At 53.5% G+C, this 20517-nt stretch overlaps 1 protein-coding gene across 2 annotated transcripts in view; it reads left to right on the top strand.

Annotated features, from left to right (window-relative positions):
- The window catches only part of JDP2 (Jun dimerization protein 2), a 41237-nt gene extending 24238 nt beyond the window's left edge, over positions 1 to 16999 (top strand). For both annotated transcript variants that reach the window (XM_067730014.1, XM_067730015.1), the window contains exons 3-4: positions 7401 to 7505; positions 15883 to 16999. In XM_067730014.1, the coding sequence (XP_067586115.1) occupies positions 7401 to 7505; positions 15883 to 16068 (291 nt within the window). In that variant the 3' untranslated portion in view covers positions 16069 to 16999. The remainder of the gene's footprint in view (positions 1 to 7400; positions 7506 to 15882) is intronic.
- The last annotated feature ends 3518 nt before the right edge of the window (positions 17000 to 20517 follow it).

The following is a 20517-nucleotide window of genomic DNA, read 5'->3' as shown; positions in this document are numbered from 1 at the left end:
CAGTATGTATAGAGGGTCCCGGGCAAGAGACAGGAAAGGAGAGTCAGAGAAGTAGGAGACCACACAAGGTCAGTGTTGAGCGTCCAGGGCGGAGAGAATTCCAGAAAGAGGGTGTGATGCACAGTCGGTGGAGCCAGGAGGCCCAGGGACTGACCCTCAGTGTCCCTTGGACTTTGTGAGGACCCAGGCCCTGCCCTCCAGCGTGAGCCTTGGAGCGAGCTCTCCCTCCCCTGGGCCTTGGTTTCATCATCTTGGCCTCAGTGTTGCCAAGAGTCCCCTTCCCACACGGCCCTCCCTCTCCCCTCAGTAAAGCCCTCAGTAAAGCTGCACTCGTGACCCCTGAGGGTCACACGAATGAAACCCCAGGGAGTCAGAGCTGGCTGGGGTTTGGGGAGCTCTTGGTCCGGCCCAGTGTTGGAAGGCAGTGTGTTGTATGGGAACCGAATCCCTGTTTTTCCCCAGCTTGGTGGCCTTGGGCAGACACTTTGCCTTGGTTCCTCACCTGTAAAATGAGGCCCCTAGCACCCACCCTGTAGAAGTGTTTGAAGGGTAGGGGAAGTGGGAGCCTTTGTGTTTATTAAAGATGCGCCACGGGACGGGAGGTGGGCTGACTGACCCAAGGTCAGAGAGAGGGGGCAGCGCGGTGACTGGAACCGGGTGTCTGGTGACCAACCCCGCCGGGGTCTGTCTCTGGCCAGGGATCGTACACTAGCAGCCCACGGCCGGGGCAGCCCACAGATGGGTTTTGCTTGGCTCCTGCAGCGTTCTTTTCAAAATGGAATTCGTTGCCAACCTTGAAAATGGGGAGATTTTACCCACGAGCTCACATTTTCAGCTAGACTTGAAAACTTGGAGGATTTGGCCACACTGAGCCCTCTCTGCCCTGGGGCGAGTGGGGGGTGTCCCCTCTGGGGGCCAGACCCTCATCCAGCCGTCCTCCTTCAGTAACCTTGACCTGCTTGGCTCCTGGGGGTGGCTTGAGTTTGCAACGCCAGCCCTTTGACTGACCGTTTGTCCTGAATTTTCTTACAGCCTGGCCCACTGTTTACTAAAACTGTCCGGTATTTCATAGCTGAGGTCCATACCTTGGCCGTTCGGAGTGAGAGGGCCTGGCTGGAGAAGATGGGACAGAGAGGAGGGTGGAGTCTCCGACGGCTCAGCCCCAGGAGAGATACTGGGGAGAGGGCCTGTGCCATGCGGGCTGCAGGGGGTCAGCAAGGGTGCTGGACAAGGGCCCCTGGCATTTCCTCATTCCTCCCTGCAGGGGTGGCAGGAGGCAGAGGGGACTGTGGGCCCAGCCTGGCCGGCCTGGCCGAGGTCTTGCCCCTGGACTGGCCCGCTTTGTTGATGTCTGAAGGGTAGGGTGGTGGAGGCAGGGGGTGGGGAGGTTCTGCAGCCCCTGGCTCCGGGCAGCCGTGCTTATGTGGGAGAATGTCTGGTATGTTTGGTATCTGGGTGTTTACTTCCCAGGGTGCTCCTGGGTCCCTGGTGTTGAAATGTGGCTCCTCTATGCAGGGGGGAGGGCCCTCAGTGGGCGTGGCCAGGGCTAGATTTGGAGGCAGCAGGGCAGTCACTCCAGGCCTGCCCACTGACAGCTCGCGTGCCCTGAAGCACCTCCACTCTGCACCCGCCCCCCCACCCCCAGGTCTCCTTTTATGCCAGATTCTGCCTGTGCGGGAGGCTGGGTGGGCCCCAGGCAGCCCTGGCCTCACCTGGGAAGACAGGCAGGGAAGCTGGCATTTTCAGAGCCCTTCCTGGGTCCCCGGCTCTGGGCTGGAACTTAGTCCCCATGACGACCCTGTGCAAGTGCCTTCCTTGTACAAGTGAGGGACGGAGGCTCAGAGAGGCGGAGTGACTTGCCCAGGAGCACACAGCAGAGCTGCTGAGGGCGACCCAGGCCTCTTAGACCCCAAAGTTCATGCTGAGGACCCTGCTGCCCTGAGTCTCAGATAAGCCTACTTCTCTCTGCCCGTGAGACAGTTCTTGGTCTGAATGAGCCTCTCAGACCTTCACTGCTCTGCTTAGTGCCGGGGGTTTGGTTTGGTTTTCTCCCCGCTCTCTATTTCTGCTTGTCACCTGCTCTATTGCTCTGTTCCCTATTGCTTTGTCCATGTGAGAGTTTCTGTATTTGCAGCGCCTGGGGTTAAAAAGTGTCATTGCTCTTTCTCATCCTGTCTTTTTGTGGGTCTCGCAAGATACATATTTGGAAATGCTTATGAAATGTCAGAATTCAGAATCACATCTGGGTGACTGTTGCCACCGTGTGAGAGCCACGTGGCTGGCAGACGGGGCCTGAGAAACATGACCAGGGTGAGGGGAGGCCCCCCTCCTGCTTTCAGCGTTACACATTTAATGTTAACTGTGCAAAAAGTATTTTTTGTTTAAACATACCCAGGTAGGAAAAAACAAAATGGTCATCGTGCTCAGAGTCAGACGCTTCTGCTGCTGCTTTAGGGTGCCATCATCAGGGTGGAGCTGAAAGGGTGGGGGGCTTGTCACCTAGGCCACCTGCCCTCCAAGAGCAGAAGACGCTCAGGCCCTGGGGCCAAAGGCCTGGATCCAAAGCTGTCACTGACCTTCTGGACAGCCTTGGTATCTTTAGTCTCCTCATCTGTGAAAGTGAGGAAGATCATAGGCCTGTCCTGATTGGTTTACTGAGGCCATTTAACCCCCTGGGAGCCCTGATACCTGAGATTTTCTACCTGCTGAGGTGACCCGCCTCTGTTTGTTCAAGGGCTCTTCTGCATCCAGGTTCTGCCACCTTCCCAGCTGTTCTAGAAGCATTGCTCCTGGATAGGCCTTCTCCCCTAGATTACTGGGGACCACCTTCTGCATCACCTGACTTCACAAGGGTGGGACCCTGGTGTCCCAGGCATCTTTCAGTGGCAAGAGGCAGAAGCCTTCTCCAGCTCCCTTCAGGCCAAAGGAGGCATTTCCAGGGTAGATTCAGGTGTACCCATCACGGACCCCATGGAGATGAAGCATAGTCAGGCCTCTCCAGGGGTGGAATCAGAAGGACCAAGAGAGTTTCTGTCTATCCCTCTGTCTGTACCATCGGCCTGTGGCCATATCCCTGTGTTTCTCTCTCTGTGTCTGCCTTGTTCCCTCTGTCTCTCTCCACCCACCTTTGTCTCTCTGTGTTCCTCTGTCTCTCCTCTCTGTCTCTGTCTTTACCTTTCTCTCTCTGGAGCTCCCTCCATCTCTCGGGGTCTAGACAGGGTGAGGCAAGCCAGATGCCCAGGGCATGGCATTTAAGGAGGCACCCACCCTCAGGTGCTGACCCTGCCCTGGCACAAGCCCCAGAGTGAGTGCCTCCTGAAATGGGTGCCCTGGCTACCTCGCTCACCACGCCCTCTCCAGGCCCAGCTTCTCTCTCTGTCACCCGTTCCCTCTCTTTGTCCGACTCCCTCCTATAGCTGAGCGTTGGTTTCTCTCTTACCGCGTGGTCTCTGCTCACCTCCACACATCAGCAGCCTGATCTTTCTGCTTCTCTGGGTTGAAATTGGTTGTCTAGCCTGTATGCCTCCCAGTCCAGCAGTTCAGTTTCAAATTTCTAGTTGGTGAATACAGCCCAGCTGGGGTCAGCCGCTCGCACCTCATCCAGTCACCTGGGCCAGGGGCTTGGGAACAGGCTGTCTGAGGAGGGACTGCTCAACAGGAGGGCACCCTTGGCCGCGGATCCCCAGGTCTGTCCCTCCAATGTGAAGGGTGGTGCAGGGGCCCCCCTCACTGCCAGAACACAGACAGCTTTATCCTTGGGCCTTCCTGGGAATTGGGGATAAACAGAGCCAGGATCCAGTTTGAGAAGAGGGAATGATATGCTTACTCCACCCCTGCCCCCATCTCATGGTTTTTAAATGTCTTGAGCCCCAAGCTGCCTCTTCCTCAGACATGCTGGATCTTCCCGCTGCATCTGCAGAAAAAGTCATATCTCCCATTTGGGGTTCCGGTTTTAGATGTCTGAGCTGTGGGTGGTGAAAACACTCTGCTGTCTCTCACCCACGCGGGACCAAATGCTTCAGAGAATCTGGGGAGCAGCAAGGAGAAGGCAGCAGCCTCAACTCCGGGGATGAGCAAAGGCCTGGGGGAGGGCTGCGCCGGTCCAGGCAGCTCCAGTCAGAGGACGCAGACCATGCAGGCCCAGCGAAAGGAGCCAGAGTGAGCCCGTGGGGCTGGAGAAGGCCAAGGGCACTGCCCAACCTCTGTCTTATTTCCAGTAGGACCTCAGCATCCATTTTCTATGTGCCCTGTGGGAGGCTCTTAAATAGCAGAAGGAGGATTTGGGGGAGAAGCAGCACAGTTTCAAAGGGGAAAGTGTGACGATGGGGTTTTGGGGCCATTTCTTGCTTTATTGGGAGATATTAGCCAAGGCATGGGTACAGGAAAGGCCCAGGGATGGACGTGGAAGCCAATGGTGCTGTGGTGCTGGGGGCTTTAGGCTTAAGTGCACAGCCTGGATCCTTCCAGGGCCTGCTTGGGATTTGTGCACCCCACCCACCACAGCCATCGGTGGCCTGCACCCTGAATTTTTTTTTTTTCTTATTTGGCTGCGTTGGGTCTTTGTTGCTGCGCTCTCTAGTTGTGGCGAGCGGGGGCTACTCTTCCTTGCGGTGCGCGGGCTTCTCATCACAGTGGCTTCTCTTTGTGCGGAGCACAGGCTCTAGGTGCGCGGGCTTCAGTAGTTGTGGCACACGGGCTCAGTAGTTGTGGCTCGTGGGCTCTAGAGCGCAGGCTCAGTAGTTGTGGCGCACGGGCTTAGTTGCTCCGCGGCATGTGGGATCTTCCTGGACCAGGGCTGGAACCCGTGTCCCCTGCATTGGCAGGTGGGTTCTTAACCGCTGTGCCACCAGGGAAGTCCCTGCACCCTGAATCTTGACACCCATCTTTGACCAATGTGCTTCTGGGGATGGCAGCACCCAATCCCCAAGATTTGCTGGCCTCCTGCAGACGGAGAGAAGAGGCCATCCCTGGCAGAGACAGTTCCTTATAAGCACTGGAGAAAAGGTTATGCAGATGCAAATGTAGGCAATAAATCACTTTTATAATTATAGAATCCAAGCCTGTGGCAGGTTTCTCTTGAATCTTTTATTCCATTCATTCATTTGACTAACATTTGCTGTGCCCCTACTCAGTGCCATGTTCTGTGCCAGGTGCTGGGGATACCCAGGTCCCCCATTCTCCAGATTAGCAGGGAAGGCCGCTACTACATAAGCAGAGAATTACCGTGGGGTATGATAGAGACTCTTACAGTGGGGAATTCAAAGTGCTGTAGCAGCATAGAAAAAGCAGTTAATTCTATCTGGGGAGTCAAAGGAGCCTTCCTGGAGGAGGTGGCATTTGTTCTTGAGGGTTGTAAGAGTTTACAAATAGGAAAGGAAGGTCATCTCAGGAGGGCCTGGCTGGCTTGGAGAAGGGTGAGACGTTTGGAGTCGAGAGGAATGGCAGGAGGGAATTGATGTGGCTGCGGAGGCAGGGTGGAGCAGCCCCCCATCTAGGTGTCATCCTGGCCCAGTTGATCTCTTAAACTTCCAGCGTTGAGCCTCTTCGCGTCTGCTGCTAGCGCAGCTTCCGTTGGCTTCCAGCTTTATGTAGGATGAGGCCCTGCGCAGGGGTGGGGTGGGGAGGTGGAGGACAGAGGTTGTGTCTCCTAGGAAACGGCGGCTCTGCCAGAACCCCAGAACCCTGTGAGCCTGGCAGGGCCCAGGTTGCACACATCACCTTGGCAGTTTGTGGGCAAACCCTCTCGGCCGAGGGGAGATTGCACTGCCAGCCACTTCCTCCAGTTCCTTCCCTCTGCCTGTCGTCACGGTTACCTCGGCCTTGTTGGGGGTGAGGTAGAGGTTGGGTGGAATCAACCTTGTCCGGGTTTCTATTTCCCCAGATGCGGGTCAGCCAGAGGAGCTGTCACTTCTGGTTCTGTTTCAAAGGAGGCCAAGGGGCTGGGAGGTGCTTGGGTGCGGCCGTGTTGACAAGGCGCCTCTCCAGCCAGCCTCCCAGGCAGGGTGGGAGTGGGTCAGGGAGAAGCTCCAAGGTGGTGGAGAAGGAGGAGGGGCTGCCCGGCCAGGGCCTGTGCTGAGGGCCGTGGGTGCTGTCTCCAGCCCAGGCCCTCGGTCTTGAGCTCCTAGAGCATGCCGGGAGTGCAGGCAGAGAGGCTGTTTATTTTCCTGGCCTGAAGCCCTTTCGGCTGAGACCTTATTCCAGGCCTCAGGCTGCCAGAAGCACCCGCAACTGGCTCCAGAAGTGAGAGAGTTGGCAACCCAACACTTCTCCAGCGGCCTCGGACTCTAGGCCATTCCCAGACCGGCTGGTCCTGTGTATCCTCCAGATTCTCCTGATGGGTAATGGACAGTGAGAGACATCACGTCAAAGTGATCCTAATGGGCTGGGGCTGTGGTCAAGAGCAGGAAGGCTGAAGTCGGAGAAATCTTGAGTTGGAAGCCTGACTCTACCGTTTCCTCGCTGTAGCGCCTTGGGCAAACTGAGCTGGTGGGCCTCAGTCTCACCATCTGTGAGATGGGGCAGTCACAGTACCTTCCTCATCAGACTCTGTAAGGTTTACATGACCTGTGTTTAAAGCCTTTAGCAAAGTAGGCAACAAATGGCAGCTCTTGTTATTATTATTAATGAAACAACAATAACTGCAGCTTTGAAAGTCCGTGTTGGTGGGCAGCGAGCCTTCTCCTTCCCATTCTACGGGCCCTGTTTCATGCGTGGTAAATTTGTGTGTCTCGGGGAGAAGCAAGCCTGGAGACTCCAAAGGCCCCTCTGTCTGTGTCCCAAGCAGGGCACTTTAAGGAGCCCATGGGATCCTGGGATGCAAGTGGGTGTCCTGGGGGAAGAACATGCAGAGGCAGAGAGAAGGATGAACCCAGGTGAGGGGGCTGGGGAGAGTTTTCCGTCACCAGGAGATAGATCTGAGGGTTTGGAAGGACCGAGAGGGAGGACAGAATACCTCCCTCAGGGAGGTGACAGCGGGGCAGAAGGTGAAATCAACACTCGTGCCCAAGGTGTTTTGAAAGTGCCAGGGAGCCACTGACCTGGAAAATAATGCCCAGAGGGCTTGGGCCAGGCAAGAGAACAGACTGCCACCGCCCATGGGGTGTCACCTCTGTGTGAGGAGAGCGCTAGGCTCTGGGCCTCCTGAACGCTGGCAGAACCCAGGTGGCCCTGCCCTCCTGGGGCACTGACTTCTCCCAGGGATGCCCACCTACTCCGAGAGCATCCTCGGGCCGGCTGGGAAACGCTGCCATCCCACCCGCCAAGAGGCCATCGGGCCGGCAGTGCGGCTCACTCACGGCGAGGTGTGGGTTAGGTTGTCCATCTGCCGGTCTGAGCGTAAGGAGGGAAGCTGTACGCCAGGCTTGCCTCAATGTCTCATCCGTGGCTCTTTGCCCTCACAGCTAGACGAGGAAGAAGAGCGAAGGAAAAGGCGTCGGGAGAAGAACAAAGTCGCGGCCGCCCGATGCCGGAACAAGAAGAAGGAACGGACGGAATTTCTGCAGCGGGTGAGCAGGGCAGTGGCCAGGGGGGACCCCGGCCTTGTCCTTTAGTGGCTAGTGTGCTTATAGATCAGGAGATGCCATCGAATGCCTGCAGAATCAATGTGTACTCGCTGGCATCTGCCCAACCGGCCTCGACCCCTCTGCCTTCCCTGCCTTCTCTCCGATGCCCCCTCCCTGAGCCAAGACGCCCAGGGGCAGCCAGCAGCCGTTCCGCCCACCCAGATCCCTGGACCGCCATAGAAGGTGGGAGGAGCCAAGTTCCCCGCCTCTAACTGAGGTCAGACCCGCGATGCTAATGGGCCCAGAGGGCCCAGGACTGGCACTACCCATGCCGGTGCGCTGAGGGCTGCCAGAGTTGTCTGGCACGGGTGCAGATGAAGTCAGTGAGAGCTCCCTGCACGTGGGCAGTGGGCGTAGCGATGGGGCAGAGAAAAGTTCCTCCCTCACGTGCAGGAGGCTCTTCTGGCTCTGCCTCCCATCTGCCTGGCCTCAGCCCCACCGAAGCTGACCCCCGAGCTCTCGGCTGTTGCCTCTGGGACCAGAGGTCAGCTCTGCGTGCCAAGGCCAGTGGACGGCCGCCTTGCCTCATGGCCCTCGGAGCACATCCCTGCCCTTTCATTTGGAATGTGCCAAATGGGCCTTCCCTGCTCCTCAAAAACGGTAGATGGCTGTGAAGGGACATGACCAGAAAGCTAATTAGTCCAAGCCGGTGGTCTCCAGCCTCCCCACCCCCAATCCCTTGTTGATTTCTAAATAACAGTAGTAACACCATAGAATAATAACATCACAGGTCAGGCTCCCTTCTACAGCGTGCAACCGCTAACACTAGTTGCTAACGTGTAAAGTGGGGCCCTGTGCAAAGCGCAGTGTACATATTAGCTCATTTTATTGGCATAATAACTGTAAGAGGTAGGGGGCTGCATTATTCTCTGTCTGCACACGGGGACACTAAGGAAGGCACGGGGAGTTAAGTAACTTGCCCAGGTCCCTCAGCAACTAAGCAGTAGAACTGAGATTCGGCCTGAGGCTAACTTCAGAGCATCCATCCTCAGCACTCTGCCCTGCTGGCGCTCATTCATTCATTCGTGGGTTTGTTCATTCCTTTGTTCATTCATTCTTTTGCTCGTTCGTTGATTTGTGGACAAGTAGTTTTAAGCATGTACTGAGTGCCCAGCCCTGTGCTAGGTGCGCTGGTGACACACAGGAAGGACCAGTCGTCGTCCCTCCTGTGGGATCTGGAGAGACAAGGCCGGGCTGGACTGGGTTTTCTCTGATACTGGGGATCTGTGGGTCTCTTCTCATGCTTGCAACAAGCAGAGAGCAAATCTGAGATCATGGGTGTCAACACCGTGGGGCAGTGTGTACACCTCCGGCTGTGAGCATCTAGGGCAGGGGAAAGGTCAGTGGAGGCGGAGTTAGACTCCTGGAGCTGGGAGCCCCTTGGAAGAGATGGTGGACCAACACCAGGCGGGAAGTTTTCAAGAAAATTCTAAGACATGGGTCTCACATAGGCCTTTAAGATAGATGGAGTGTCACACCCCTCATTTCCAGCCCTGAGTGCCTGTGGAGTTGGGCGAGGCATAGCAGGGAACAGAGAATCTCACATCCCATCCCCGCCTTCAAGGGCCTGTCAGCCAGCCAGCAGGCAAGAAGGGCCAAGTGAACGCACACCAGTAACACACTAGTGCAGCGAATGGTCAGCGCCAAGTGAGCGGGACGAGCTGCTCCGCACATTCCAGTAACACCGGCTGAGCACCTACTGTGTGCCAGGCAGTTCCCGTATCTCGTTTAATCTTACAACATTCCACTGAGCTAGACATTGATGATCCCCATTTTAGACACGGACCCGTAGCGCAGAGAGGTTACTTGCCTGAGGTCACACTGCTAGTGTGCGGTGGAGCCGGGACTCACCCAGCTGTTCGCTGACCCATCTGTCCATCCTTAGCGCTGAGTGAGTGCCCGCCACACAGTGGGCCCTCAGACCATGGCTGCAGTGGGGTGGCAGGCAGGCAACAGGGATGGGATATGTGCTGAGCGTTAGGTTGGGCAAGCGCGGCGGGCTGTGAGCACAGACGGAGGGGCCCTGTCTGAGTCTAGGCTGCGGAAAGACTGCTGATTGAGACATAAGACAGGAGCGGGAGGCAACGCGTGGAAGGACAGGGCTGGAGGGGTCAGTCACCACCAAAGCCAAAGCAAAGGCCAGAGGCAAGAGGTGTTGTTTAAGGATGTGGTGAAGGGAGTGAAAAAAATACCAGTGTAGCTGGAGTGTACAGCCCATGGAGAGAATAGGGCCCCAGAGCCTTCACCTGTCGGGCAATCCCTGTGCTGGGCTGTCTGGGGCGGTCCCAGTTGGTGCCTGCCGGCCGGGCCTGATTATTAATGGTACATTCTTTCACTCTCTCACGTGTCCCTGTTAGGACGATGAAGTGTGTTGGTCATGGAGAGCCATGGGAGGGTTTCAGGAGGAGAGAGATACACCCTGTCGCTGTGGCTGCAGCGTGGGGCACGGAATGGGGAGCTGAGAGTAGAGTGGGAAGACCGGTTATGTGGCGATGGTGCTATCCCGGAGAGAGGTGCAGGCAGCGGTGGACCAAGAGAAGTGCAGGCCTCGAGGACGGAGGTTTCGGGAAGTCTGTCGGGGCTCAAGTCCAGCCCCCCTCATCCCCACGCCCACCTCCTCCTCCCCTCTGGCCTTGGAAGCAGAGGCCGGGTGTGAGGTTTAGGGCGTGAAGGCAGATGGCTGTGTGCACAGTCAGTACCCAAAGACATGGGGGATTCTCTTGTAATTAAGTAATTAGTTTGTTTATTTATTTATTTATTTAACATCTTTATTGGAGTATAACTGCTTTCCAATGTTGTATTAGTTTCTGCTGTACAACAGTGAATCAGCTATACGTATACATATATCCCCATATCCCCTCCCTCTTGCCTCTCCCTCCCACCCTCCCTATCCCACCCCTCTAGGTGGACACAAAGCATGGAGCTGATCTCTCTGTGCTATGCGGCTGCTTCCCACTAGCTATCTATTTTACATTTGGTAGTGTATATATGTCCATGCCACTCTCTCACTTCATCACAGCTTACCCTTCCCCCTCCCCATATCCTCAAGTCCATTCTCTAGTAGGTCTGTGTCTTTATTCCCATCTTACCCCTAGGTTCTTCATGACCTTTTTTTTTATTTCTTAGATTCCATATACATGTGTTAGCATATGGTATTTGTTTTTCTCTTTCTGACTTACTTCACTCTGTATGACAGACTCTAGGTCCATCCACCTTACTACAAATAACTCAGTTTCGTTTCTTTTTATGGCTGAGTAATATTCCATTGTATATATGTTGCCACATCTTCTTTATACACTCATCTGTTGATGGACACTTAGGTTGCTTCCATGTCCTGGCTATTGTAAATAGAGCTGCAATGAACATAGTGGTACATGACTCCTTTTGAATTACGGTTTTCTCAGGGTATATGCCCAGTAGTGGGATTGCTGGGTCGTATGGTAGTTCTATTTTTAGTTTTTTAAGGAACCTCCGTACTGTTCTCCGTAGTGGCTGTATCAATTTACATTCCCACCAACAGTGCAAGAGAGTTCCCTTTTCTCCACACCCTCTCCAGCATTTATTGTTTGTAGCTTTTTTTTTTCCTTTGTGGTACGCGGGCCTCTCACTGTTGTGGCGTCTCCCGTTGCGGAGCACAGGTTCTGGACGCGCAGACTCAGCGGCCCTGGCTCATGCGCCCAGCCGCTCCGCGGCATGTGGGATCTTCCCGGACCGGGGCACGAATCCGTGTCCCCTGCATCGGCAGGCGGACTCTCAACCACTGTGCCACCAGGGAAGCCCTGTTTGTAGCTTTTTTGATGATGGCCGTTCTGACTGGTGTGAGGTGATACCTCGCTGTAGATTTGATTTGCATTTCTGTAATTTATTTTTAACACGTCACATATGTACAAGGCTCGGAGGTACAAAGGTATATGTATGTGTATGTGCGCGCGCGCGCACACACACACACACACACACACACACACACACACACATATACGCATACACACATATACGTATAATGTAAAAAGTTACCCTCCCATCCTTGGCCCCTGGACACTCAGAGCCACCCTGGGAGATTCCTGTAGCCTCTCAGAGTTCACCTGCAGGACCAGCCACATCCCTGAAGGAGGCAGGCCTTTGTGGTGGTCAGGTCCACGCCCTGCAGGCCCCAGGCCACCTCCGCTGCCTGCGTTCGGGAGCAGCGGCCCCTTGGCTCCCCACAGCTGTACAGCCGGCCTCTGTATACCCGCTGTGCCTGACACAGCTCCCTGGGTGTGGGCATCAGTGACAGTCTCACACCCTCACAGCGTTCCTTGCTCTTCATAGCCACTCTCTCCCTGATGGTCACGGTGACTATGGAGGAGGCAAGGCAGCCCCATTCCACTGACTGGCATCTGAGGTTCTGAGGGATGAAAGTTGCTCAGCGTCACACAGTGGCCGAGTCAGGACCGGAGCCCAGAGCTTCCTCTGTGGCCCAGCACTCTATTCAGGTGCCCAGGCTCCAGGACTTAGGAATCTTGTTCACAGCAGTGTAGCTGGCCAGTGGCAGAGTCAAGATTTTAACTCAGACAGGGCTTTTGGGCTCAGAAGTCTGCACCAGACTTTTTTTTTTTTTTTTTTTTAACAGAAATAGTTGGGAAGTGGAGCCCTATTTTAAGTGCATTAGGGTAACTTTTTAAAATAATAGAGTCAGAGAATCTTAATGCTTAAAGTTCCCTGGGCCAATTATTATATTTTAAGGGGGAAAATGAGGTCCGGAGAAGGGAAGTGACTAGTCCAAGGGCACACAGAAGGATGCCCAGCCCCTCACCCTGTGGGGTTTTTTTTAAATTAATTAATTAATTAATTTTCATTTTCAGCTGCTTTGGGTCCTCGTTGCTGCGTGCAGACTTTCTCTAGTTGCGGCGAGTGGTGGCTACTCTTCGTTGCTGTGCACGGGCTTCTCATTGCGGTGGCTTCTCTTGTTGTGGAGCACGGGCTCTAGGCGCGCGGGCTTCAGTAGTTTTGGCACGTGGGCTCAGTAGTCGTGGCTCACAGGCTCTAGAGCACAGACTCAGCAGTTGTGGCGCACGGGCTTAGTTGCTCTGTGGCATGTGGGATCTTCCCAGACCAGGGATCAAACCCGTGTCCCCTGCATTGGCAGGTGGATTCTTAACCACTGCGCCACCAGGGAAGCCCCGTCACCCTGTGTTTTTTCTGCTCCTTTCACTGACCACCGTGGAGGAGACATTAACCTCCTTCACTTGCATTAATTCCATTCTGAAACGACAAATGGTTTCATTTTCTCTAGGGCAGTAAATATCTACCAGAGGCAAAACGATAAACAAAAATGCAAGAAGGGTTATTCATTTCATACTTAAGGTGTGAAGATCCTAGCCCACGTTCCTGAGTTTATTAGGAAAACAGATCAGGCAATTGCTGTTCTAAAACTACAAACCACTTCTACAATCATGGTTAAAAAAAAATTCCTCTGAGCTCAACGTATACTTACACATTAAATAAATACATAGCACCAACTAATAAAACAGAAGAAAATAAAGTGAAAAAGCAGTTAGTTACAGTCTGATAGCCAGACTGTCAGGGGTCAGGATAGTCTATGAGGTACCCATACATTTTCAAACCAGCAAAACATCATGCCATTCCTATGATACACGCACAGGGAAGCAAGTCGCCACATACCCACTGGGTCTTTTTGTGCGATACAGGTGTTCACGTGTAAGGTGGGTTTGACGTGCAGTCTTTTCAAGGAAAAGGCTGTGTATGCAGGGCTGCTGGACCCTGCCCCTTGCATGTCCATTGTAACTTCCATCCACTGTGCAACCCAACTCGTTCCTTGCCCTCCCCACTGCTCTCCAGAACAACTCCCACCTCCCTGCTTCCTTGGATACCCCCAACCCCAGGCTCAAGGGCAGCTCTCCTCCCAGCTGCCCATTCTGCAAATGCAGGCAGTCTCCAAGACCTGCCAAGTTTTCTTGGAAACGGCCTCCTCCTCTGCTTCTCCTCCTTCTTGTCTTCATATTCCCTTGCTCATGGCTTAAAGTAAAAATTCCTTAAGCCTCCCTAACCCTTCAGTTTACAAAATGCTTTTCCCATGTGCAGTCATTTAATCCCCAGAATCATCATCTTTTTACCGACGAGATAACTGAGGCTCAGGGAAGTTAGGAAACTTACTCTTGACTCTGATTCCAAACCCCACCAGCTTTTCTGGTTCTGGCTATAAATCCACCTTCCCAGCTTTGTACCCTACTATATCCTAAAGTGACCTATGGTCACAATGGAGGATTTTTATCTCCTAAACACATCTTAAGCTTTCCCCTGTCTGCGTCCTTGTTCACTCAGGGCTTGCTTCTTGAAATGCCCCCCACTCCTACCGACTTTCTCTGTTCAACCAGCGTCAACCTATTTTTCAAACCCAAGGTCAGACCCAGCCATTTAGCCCACTCTCTCATGGTCTTCTAGACCCTGGATGGCTGATGGGCACATGATAAGCTCTGCCCTGCTCTAGAAATCCTTCTTCCCCTTAGAGTGGAAGCTGCACAAGATCTGTGTAGGGGCTCATGGGCCTCTGGACCCCCTAGAGCATTCACTGTACACAGCAGGTTCTCGGCACACGCTTGTGGGTGGGTGGATTGAACCGAAACTCCTGGAGGCAAGAGGCTCAGAGGCTTAGAAGTTGGAGCTAAAACCTTGACTGGGGGGAACCGCACGGTCAGAGACATTCCCAAGGTCACCAGGTTGTAGACCCAGTGAGCAGGCAGCTAAGATGGGCACCTACCTGCCCCAGACTTATGGTTTCACGTGGGGTCTCTCCTGGCCCTCAGCGATGCTCTTCTCTCGGAATTTGGAGAACCATGGACCAGGCCGGCCTCCCTGTCGCGCTTTATCCGGCTGAATCCAAAACCACCCTAGCTGGCTTTTAATATTTTCCCCTGAGCACTTTTTCCTTCTTTGAGGCTGTTCTCCCTCAGCGTCTGGTCATGAGGACTGTATATATCTCAGCAGTTCTGAGTCCCCAGCACTGGGCTGCCTCCGCAGACATGAGCAAAAGGAACAACTCAGTCAGCCTGGCTGGTGTGGGGAAGACAGCAGCCCTGGGGCCCTGGAGAGCCCCGAGGGAGGCTGCCCGGCTGGGCCCCCAGGCGGGGCCGTTCAGCCCATCGCAACCACAGCCCACACTCGGTCTGATGCAGATTGCCCAGCCTTGGCACTGTGGACGTTTTGGATTGATAGTTCTTGTTGTGGGGTCCTGTGCATTGAAGGATATCTAGGATCATCCCTGATCCCTACCCACTGGATTCCAAGGGCACCCACCCTCCCCAGTTGTGACAACAAAAATGTCTCCAGATATTGTCAAATGTCTCCTGGGAGGCAAGAATTGCTTCTAGTTGAGAATCACTGGTCACCCTTTGCTGGCCCTTGAGTAACTTCCAACCTCCAAACTGGTCATAAGTTTTTAGACAGAGTCCAAGAAATACCATTCTGGTGCCTCTGTGTTTTCCTGGGTTGACCCCCAGAGCCTTGAATTGGTACGCCCATCACCTGTCATCATGAACAGGTAAACCCCCCTAAATCAAATCAACGTTGCTTCCTTGCCCTGGAGCCTCTCCAGCTGAGCTGGAAGTTCTCTGGAAATCTCACTTGAGGTCTATTTAAAGCCACATTTTGGATCCAGAAGGATGACTATTGATTGCCTCCCAGTGGGCAGAGGTTCTAGATATCAGGGGATAAGGAAGAGGCTGTTTAAATCATTATAGACTAATAACCAGGAAGCACATGTTTTAGGAGGAATTACGTGACCACACTGGGCCTGTGGACCCTACAGGCCAATATATCCCCAACATACATTTATCATACATAAAGCACCTTGCCATTGCACTGCCATCGTGGGCCACCTTTAACCCCTCCGTGGACCCTCCATGCATCTGTTCTGGATACGCTTGGCCTCCATTCCTGTCCCACCCTTTGTTTCTTGTGCAAAGGCCCTGAGGCAGGAGAGTATTTGGCGTATTTGAGCAACAGCAAGGAAGCCACTGTGGCTGGAGTGGATTGAGTGGGGAAGAGAGGTGGGACATGAGCCAGGCTGGCCCCAGGATATAACCTGGATTCATCCCACTAGCAACACAGGCCAGTGTCACAGGTGTGACAGGCACGGCCTAAAGAAAGTCAGTTACCCCGGGGGACTCAGTAGCAGATTCTGTGCTTCCTCTAGTGGGAACCTGGCAGACAGAAAACAGGCAAACGCCAGCCTGCTGTGCCCTGTGCCTACCCAGAGGGAGAGTCTCTTCCCGGAGCTGGTTCCCAGTGAGAGCCTAAAGCCACGTGTCTGTTTTGCATGCAGGAATCCGAGCGGCTGGAACTCATGAACGCAGAGCTAAAGACCCAGATTGAGGAGCTAAAGCAGGAGCGACAGCAGCTCATTCTGATGCTGAACCGGCATCGCCCCACCTGTATCGTTCGGACGGACAGCGTCAAGACGCCCGAGTCGGAAGGCAACCCGCTGCTTGAGCAGCTAGAGAAGAAGTGACCGTGGGCTTGGGAGGAGGAGGAAGAGGAGGAAGAGGAGGAAGAGGAGGAGGAGGCCACCAGAGGGCCCTTCCTTGGTGCATGAAAAACTTTACAGCAAGGCTCAGCACAGCCAGTAATTAGTGGGGCTTTTTTGTGAAACTCAGATCAGCCGCATAAGGGGAAGAGCAGGCTGATGAAACCCAGAAGGACCAAGCGCTGAGACCAAAGTAGACTTGAGGGTGGGGCTGTCCTGCTGGGGCCCAGCGCAAACGAGGCAGGACAGAGGCACCCAGGCCGGAGAGACGCCCAGCCAGGCAGCCTTGGGCACTTCTCCGGCCTCTCCGCCAGGCCACCTACCCCAGGGACCTCCGAGCAGCCAGGAAAAGCCATGAGTTACAACCAAACACGGCTGAGGATGGAGCTGAGTAACACTGCCATCTGCCTGCCCCAGCCCTGACCCCTGACCCTGATGCGAGGCTGGAGAGGGCCGTGATGCGGGGCCCGGTGCGGCCTTGCTGGGGAGTAGCAGCCGGGTGCACCCTCGCCGGCCCTGCTGGAGTTTGCTGCGGGCACGAGGCGCGGGCGCCCTTCCAAAGCACATACTCACTGAATGTTTACAGACTGGCTGTCCTGGCAGGGCTTTCAACTGCACATGTTTTTTATCTTTCTTTTTTTTTTTTTTTTTAATATTTTTTACAAAAAAAAAGATTTTATACAAGCAATATATATATGGATTTCTATAATCACTCGATGTGATACAGTATAAATATGTTATGGTTTGTCTGTTACGAACAGATATCCAGCAGTTATGGCCGTTGTGTGTAACTCCTAAGTACTGTAGTCTCTGGGTGTTGCGGGGTGTCCGGGGAGGGGGTGGGGTGCGTTTCCATCCTGGTAAACCCTTCATAGTACTCAGTCCTGTATCGCTCAGTAAACGTTACTCTTACTTACCCAGCCGCCTCTTGTGGTGTCTGCCTGGGGAATGGGGTGCAAGGCACACTTGGTGGCCTCCCGGTGTGCGGTGTCGGAGAATGTTTGGAGCATCTGCTGTGGGCCCTTGGTTTTCACAACAGCCCTCCCAGGTAAGTATTTACATGCCCATTTTATAGACGAGGAAGTCGAGGCTCAGAGAAGTTAAATCTGCAGTACTTACTTTGCTCGTTCACTCAACAAATGTTTCCTGAGTGCCAGCTGGGTGTGTGCCAGGTACTCTACAAGGGGCTGGGTAGTCCCTGGGGAATAAAACAAACCTAGGCCCTGCGCTTATGGAGCTGACGGTCATGAGCTAAATCCTGTGTGTGCTCCACACACTGTCTCTGTTCATCTTCACAATGGCCTTATCAGGGAGCAGCCGTTGTCCCCATTTGTAGATGAGGAATTCTAGGCCCAGGGAGTTTAAATTTGCCTTGTTGAGGACTTACTGGGTGACCAGCATATATAGTCTCATTCACTTCTCTCAACAGCACAAAATAGGCATCATTACCTCCATTTTAAAAATAACTGAGGCTCAGAGAGGGTAAGTGGCTCATCCAAGATCACCCAGCTCGTGAGGAGCAGAGCTGACGTTTGAACTCTACTTCCAAAGGCCCATGACTTTCTCCACCTGTGGCCAGCTGACTGTGTGATTGTCCCCGTGGTGGAATGTCTCACCTGATTAGAACAGGAGGCCTATGAGGCCATGGTTACAGATCTAGTTTCTGGGAGGGCTGGGTAGAGTTCCAGGCTGTGCCACGGTCATGGAGTGAACCAGTGATGTGAGCAAATGGTGTGAATGGATACTACCTGCCCCCCCACCACCAAGAACAAGAACAGCTCAGTGCCACAGGCAAGAGCTGCCAGTTACGTGGCATGTGATGGTTCACAGGGCACTTCCATGCAAGTTACTCATCTGATGTTCCAGCTCTATGAGGCAGGTGGGATAGGTGTTTTAGTCCCATTGTACTGCTGTGCAAACTGAGGCTTACGAATATTAACGCTCACCCAGCTGTAAACAGGCAGACCCAGGAGCTGAGCCCTACTGTCCTAACTTAGACTTGTGTGTTCTCTCTTCTCCATTACTGGGGCTAGATAACTAGTTGCTGATGGTGAGGCTTCACGTCAAGGACAGCAGTGAGCTTGGGTTGCTTCTCAGATCTTGAACGATTCCTTCTGGGATGGACAGGAACCAAGAACAGGTCATTAATACACCTTTGGTTCCTTACTGCCTTATCTCAGGTCCCCTCTACCCAACACGCCCGGTGCGCCACGCCCAGCCCTCACCCTCCGAGCCCTGCCTTGGAAGCAGTGCCTGGTCAGCTCACTGGCAGCTGTGGTGGCACACGGCGAACCCTCAGGCTGTAATCCTTTGACATTTACCAAGCCTTGAGAAAAGTGAAGATGGGGACTTACAGGCCCCTCATGTGATCTGGTGGACGTTCCTGCAGGACCACCGCCTGCCCTTGGCTGTGGTTCCTCTGGTCCTGTGCTGGGTGCCGCGAGCCTGTACCTCCAGGACAGAGCCCTCCTTCGCCTCCGAGGACGGGCTGTCTCCCAGAATCAGTGGCATGTGCTATGCTGTGGCCCACCTTTCCTCAGCAGGACCACAGCTCCCTGCTGTGGGAAGCCAGAAGTCAGTCACAGTCTGCCTCCTAAGGGCTAATGTTCACATGTTTTCTGTGTGCCTGACAGGTTAGATGTGCTACTGCAGCCAGTCCGTACTACGACCTTGCTGGGAGGTAGATGCCATCATTCCCATGTTACAGATGAGAAAACCGAGGCACAGAGACGAAGTAACTTGCCCAGATCACAGTCCTTTGAGTGACGGAGTCAGGATGTTCTTACAGTCTGACTCCAGGTGTAAAAAGCTGGCCTGGGCCTCACCCTGGGGGAAATGCTGTGTTTGTGGTGTGACCTCAGTTACTGGGAGAACTTGTGTGCAGAGGGCCAGGAGAGATGGCACAGGTTGAGCATTGCCAACTCTCAGACACCCATCTCCAAGTGTACGTACAGAAGACATAACTTTAAAGGCAAGTAGGTTCAAGATCCAGTCTTCTACTGACCAGCCATGAGCCTCCCTTTTCTTATCTGTACAGTAGGAACAGTAATCCAACCCCTTATCTGTACAGTAGGAACAGTAATCCAACAACCCCCTTATGGGGTTGTTGTCAAGGTCAGATATGGAATGCATGTAAAAGTGTTTGGTGAAATACAAAGCTGCACAAAATGGTAATTTTCTTGCCCTCTGTTAGCGGGGATGGTGGTTATTTACCACATAGTACTGATTACTTGAATATCTTTTATTCTCTAACAGTGGCTGCAGAGTTACTGTTCTGGCCATGTATCTGGTTCCTGTGGCGATGGGTGCCCGGGATCCAAGACTCCTGGGTTCTTTCGGCTCCTGAACGGCCACAGCCAGCTGTGTCGGGCTCATCATCCTCTCCCTGGGCTTCCTTGTGCCCTCCTGCCACGTGGTCCTATATGAGACTTGTGCCACATCTGCCCAGGGTTGCTGTGAGAATCAACTGGGCAACCCAAGAAGGACAAGACCCATTAGCTATCAGGGAGGCAGCAACTGGTATGTATTGGTCAGGATTCAGGTTAAAGGGAACTTACCTACACTGCCGGTGGGAAATTGGTGTGACTACTGTGTAAAGCGGTTTGGCGATAACCGGTGACACTCAAGCTACACACACCTTTGACCTAGCAATTTCCCTCCTAAAGACACACCTTTAGGAGGGACCCTGGCATAGGGGCACAAGGAAAAGTACAAGCACGTTTACTGAATGTTCGTCTGTAATAAAGATAAGTGGCAAACAGCCTAAATACCTATGAACAGAAGAGCAGGTAAACAAATTGTGTTTTCATAAAATCAAGTATTACTCAACAGTTATAAAGAATGAATTAGAGCTACAGGTATCAATGTGGGTGAACCTCAGAAACTGTTGAGGATGGGGAGCCAGCTGCAGAAGCATGTATGCGGTACACCGTTTATACAGTGTTTCCAAACATGGAAATTGATACTTTATTGTTTATGGGTACACACAGATCTGGGTAATAGAGGTACAAAAGCATGCACAGGAATGCTGTCAACATCAAAATAAGGAATAGGGAGGCTTCCCTGGTGGCGCAGTGGTTGAGAGTCCACCTGCCGATGCAGGGGACACGGGTTCGTGCCCCGGTCCGGGAAGATCCCACGTGCCGCGGAGGGGCTGGGCCTGTGAGCCATGGCCGCTGAGCCTGCTCGTCCGGAGCCTGTGCTCCGCCACGGGAGAGGCCACAACAGTGCCAGGCCCGCGTACCGCAAAAAAAAAAAAGAAAAGAAAAGAAAAAAGAAGTAATAGGGAATTACTCCTGGGGGGTGGGGAGGAAGGGGTTTGGGGATGGTATCTGCAAGGCTAAAGAGGACACTGGGTTTCAACTGTACGTGTAACATTTCATTTATTTTTAAAAATTTGAATCAAATGTCGAATAATCTTAGAATTTGTCAGGG

Source organism: Pseudorca crassidens, chromosome 1, assembly GCF_039906515.1.
Source record: "Pseudorca crassidens isolate mPseCra1 chromosome 1, mPseCra1.hap1, whole genome shotgun sequence".
Lineage (NCBI taxonomy): Eukaryota > Metazoa > Chordata > Mammalia > Artiodactyla > Delphinidae > Pseudorca > Pseudorca crassidens.
Note: the sequence above shows the minus strand (reverse complement) of the source record. Positions and strands in the feature narration are given on the sequence as shown.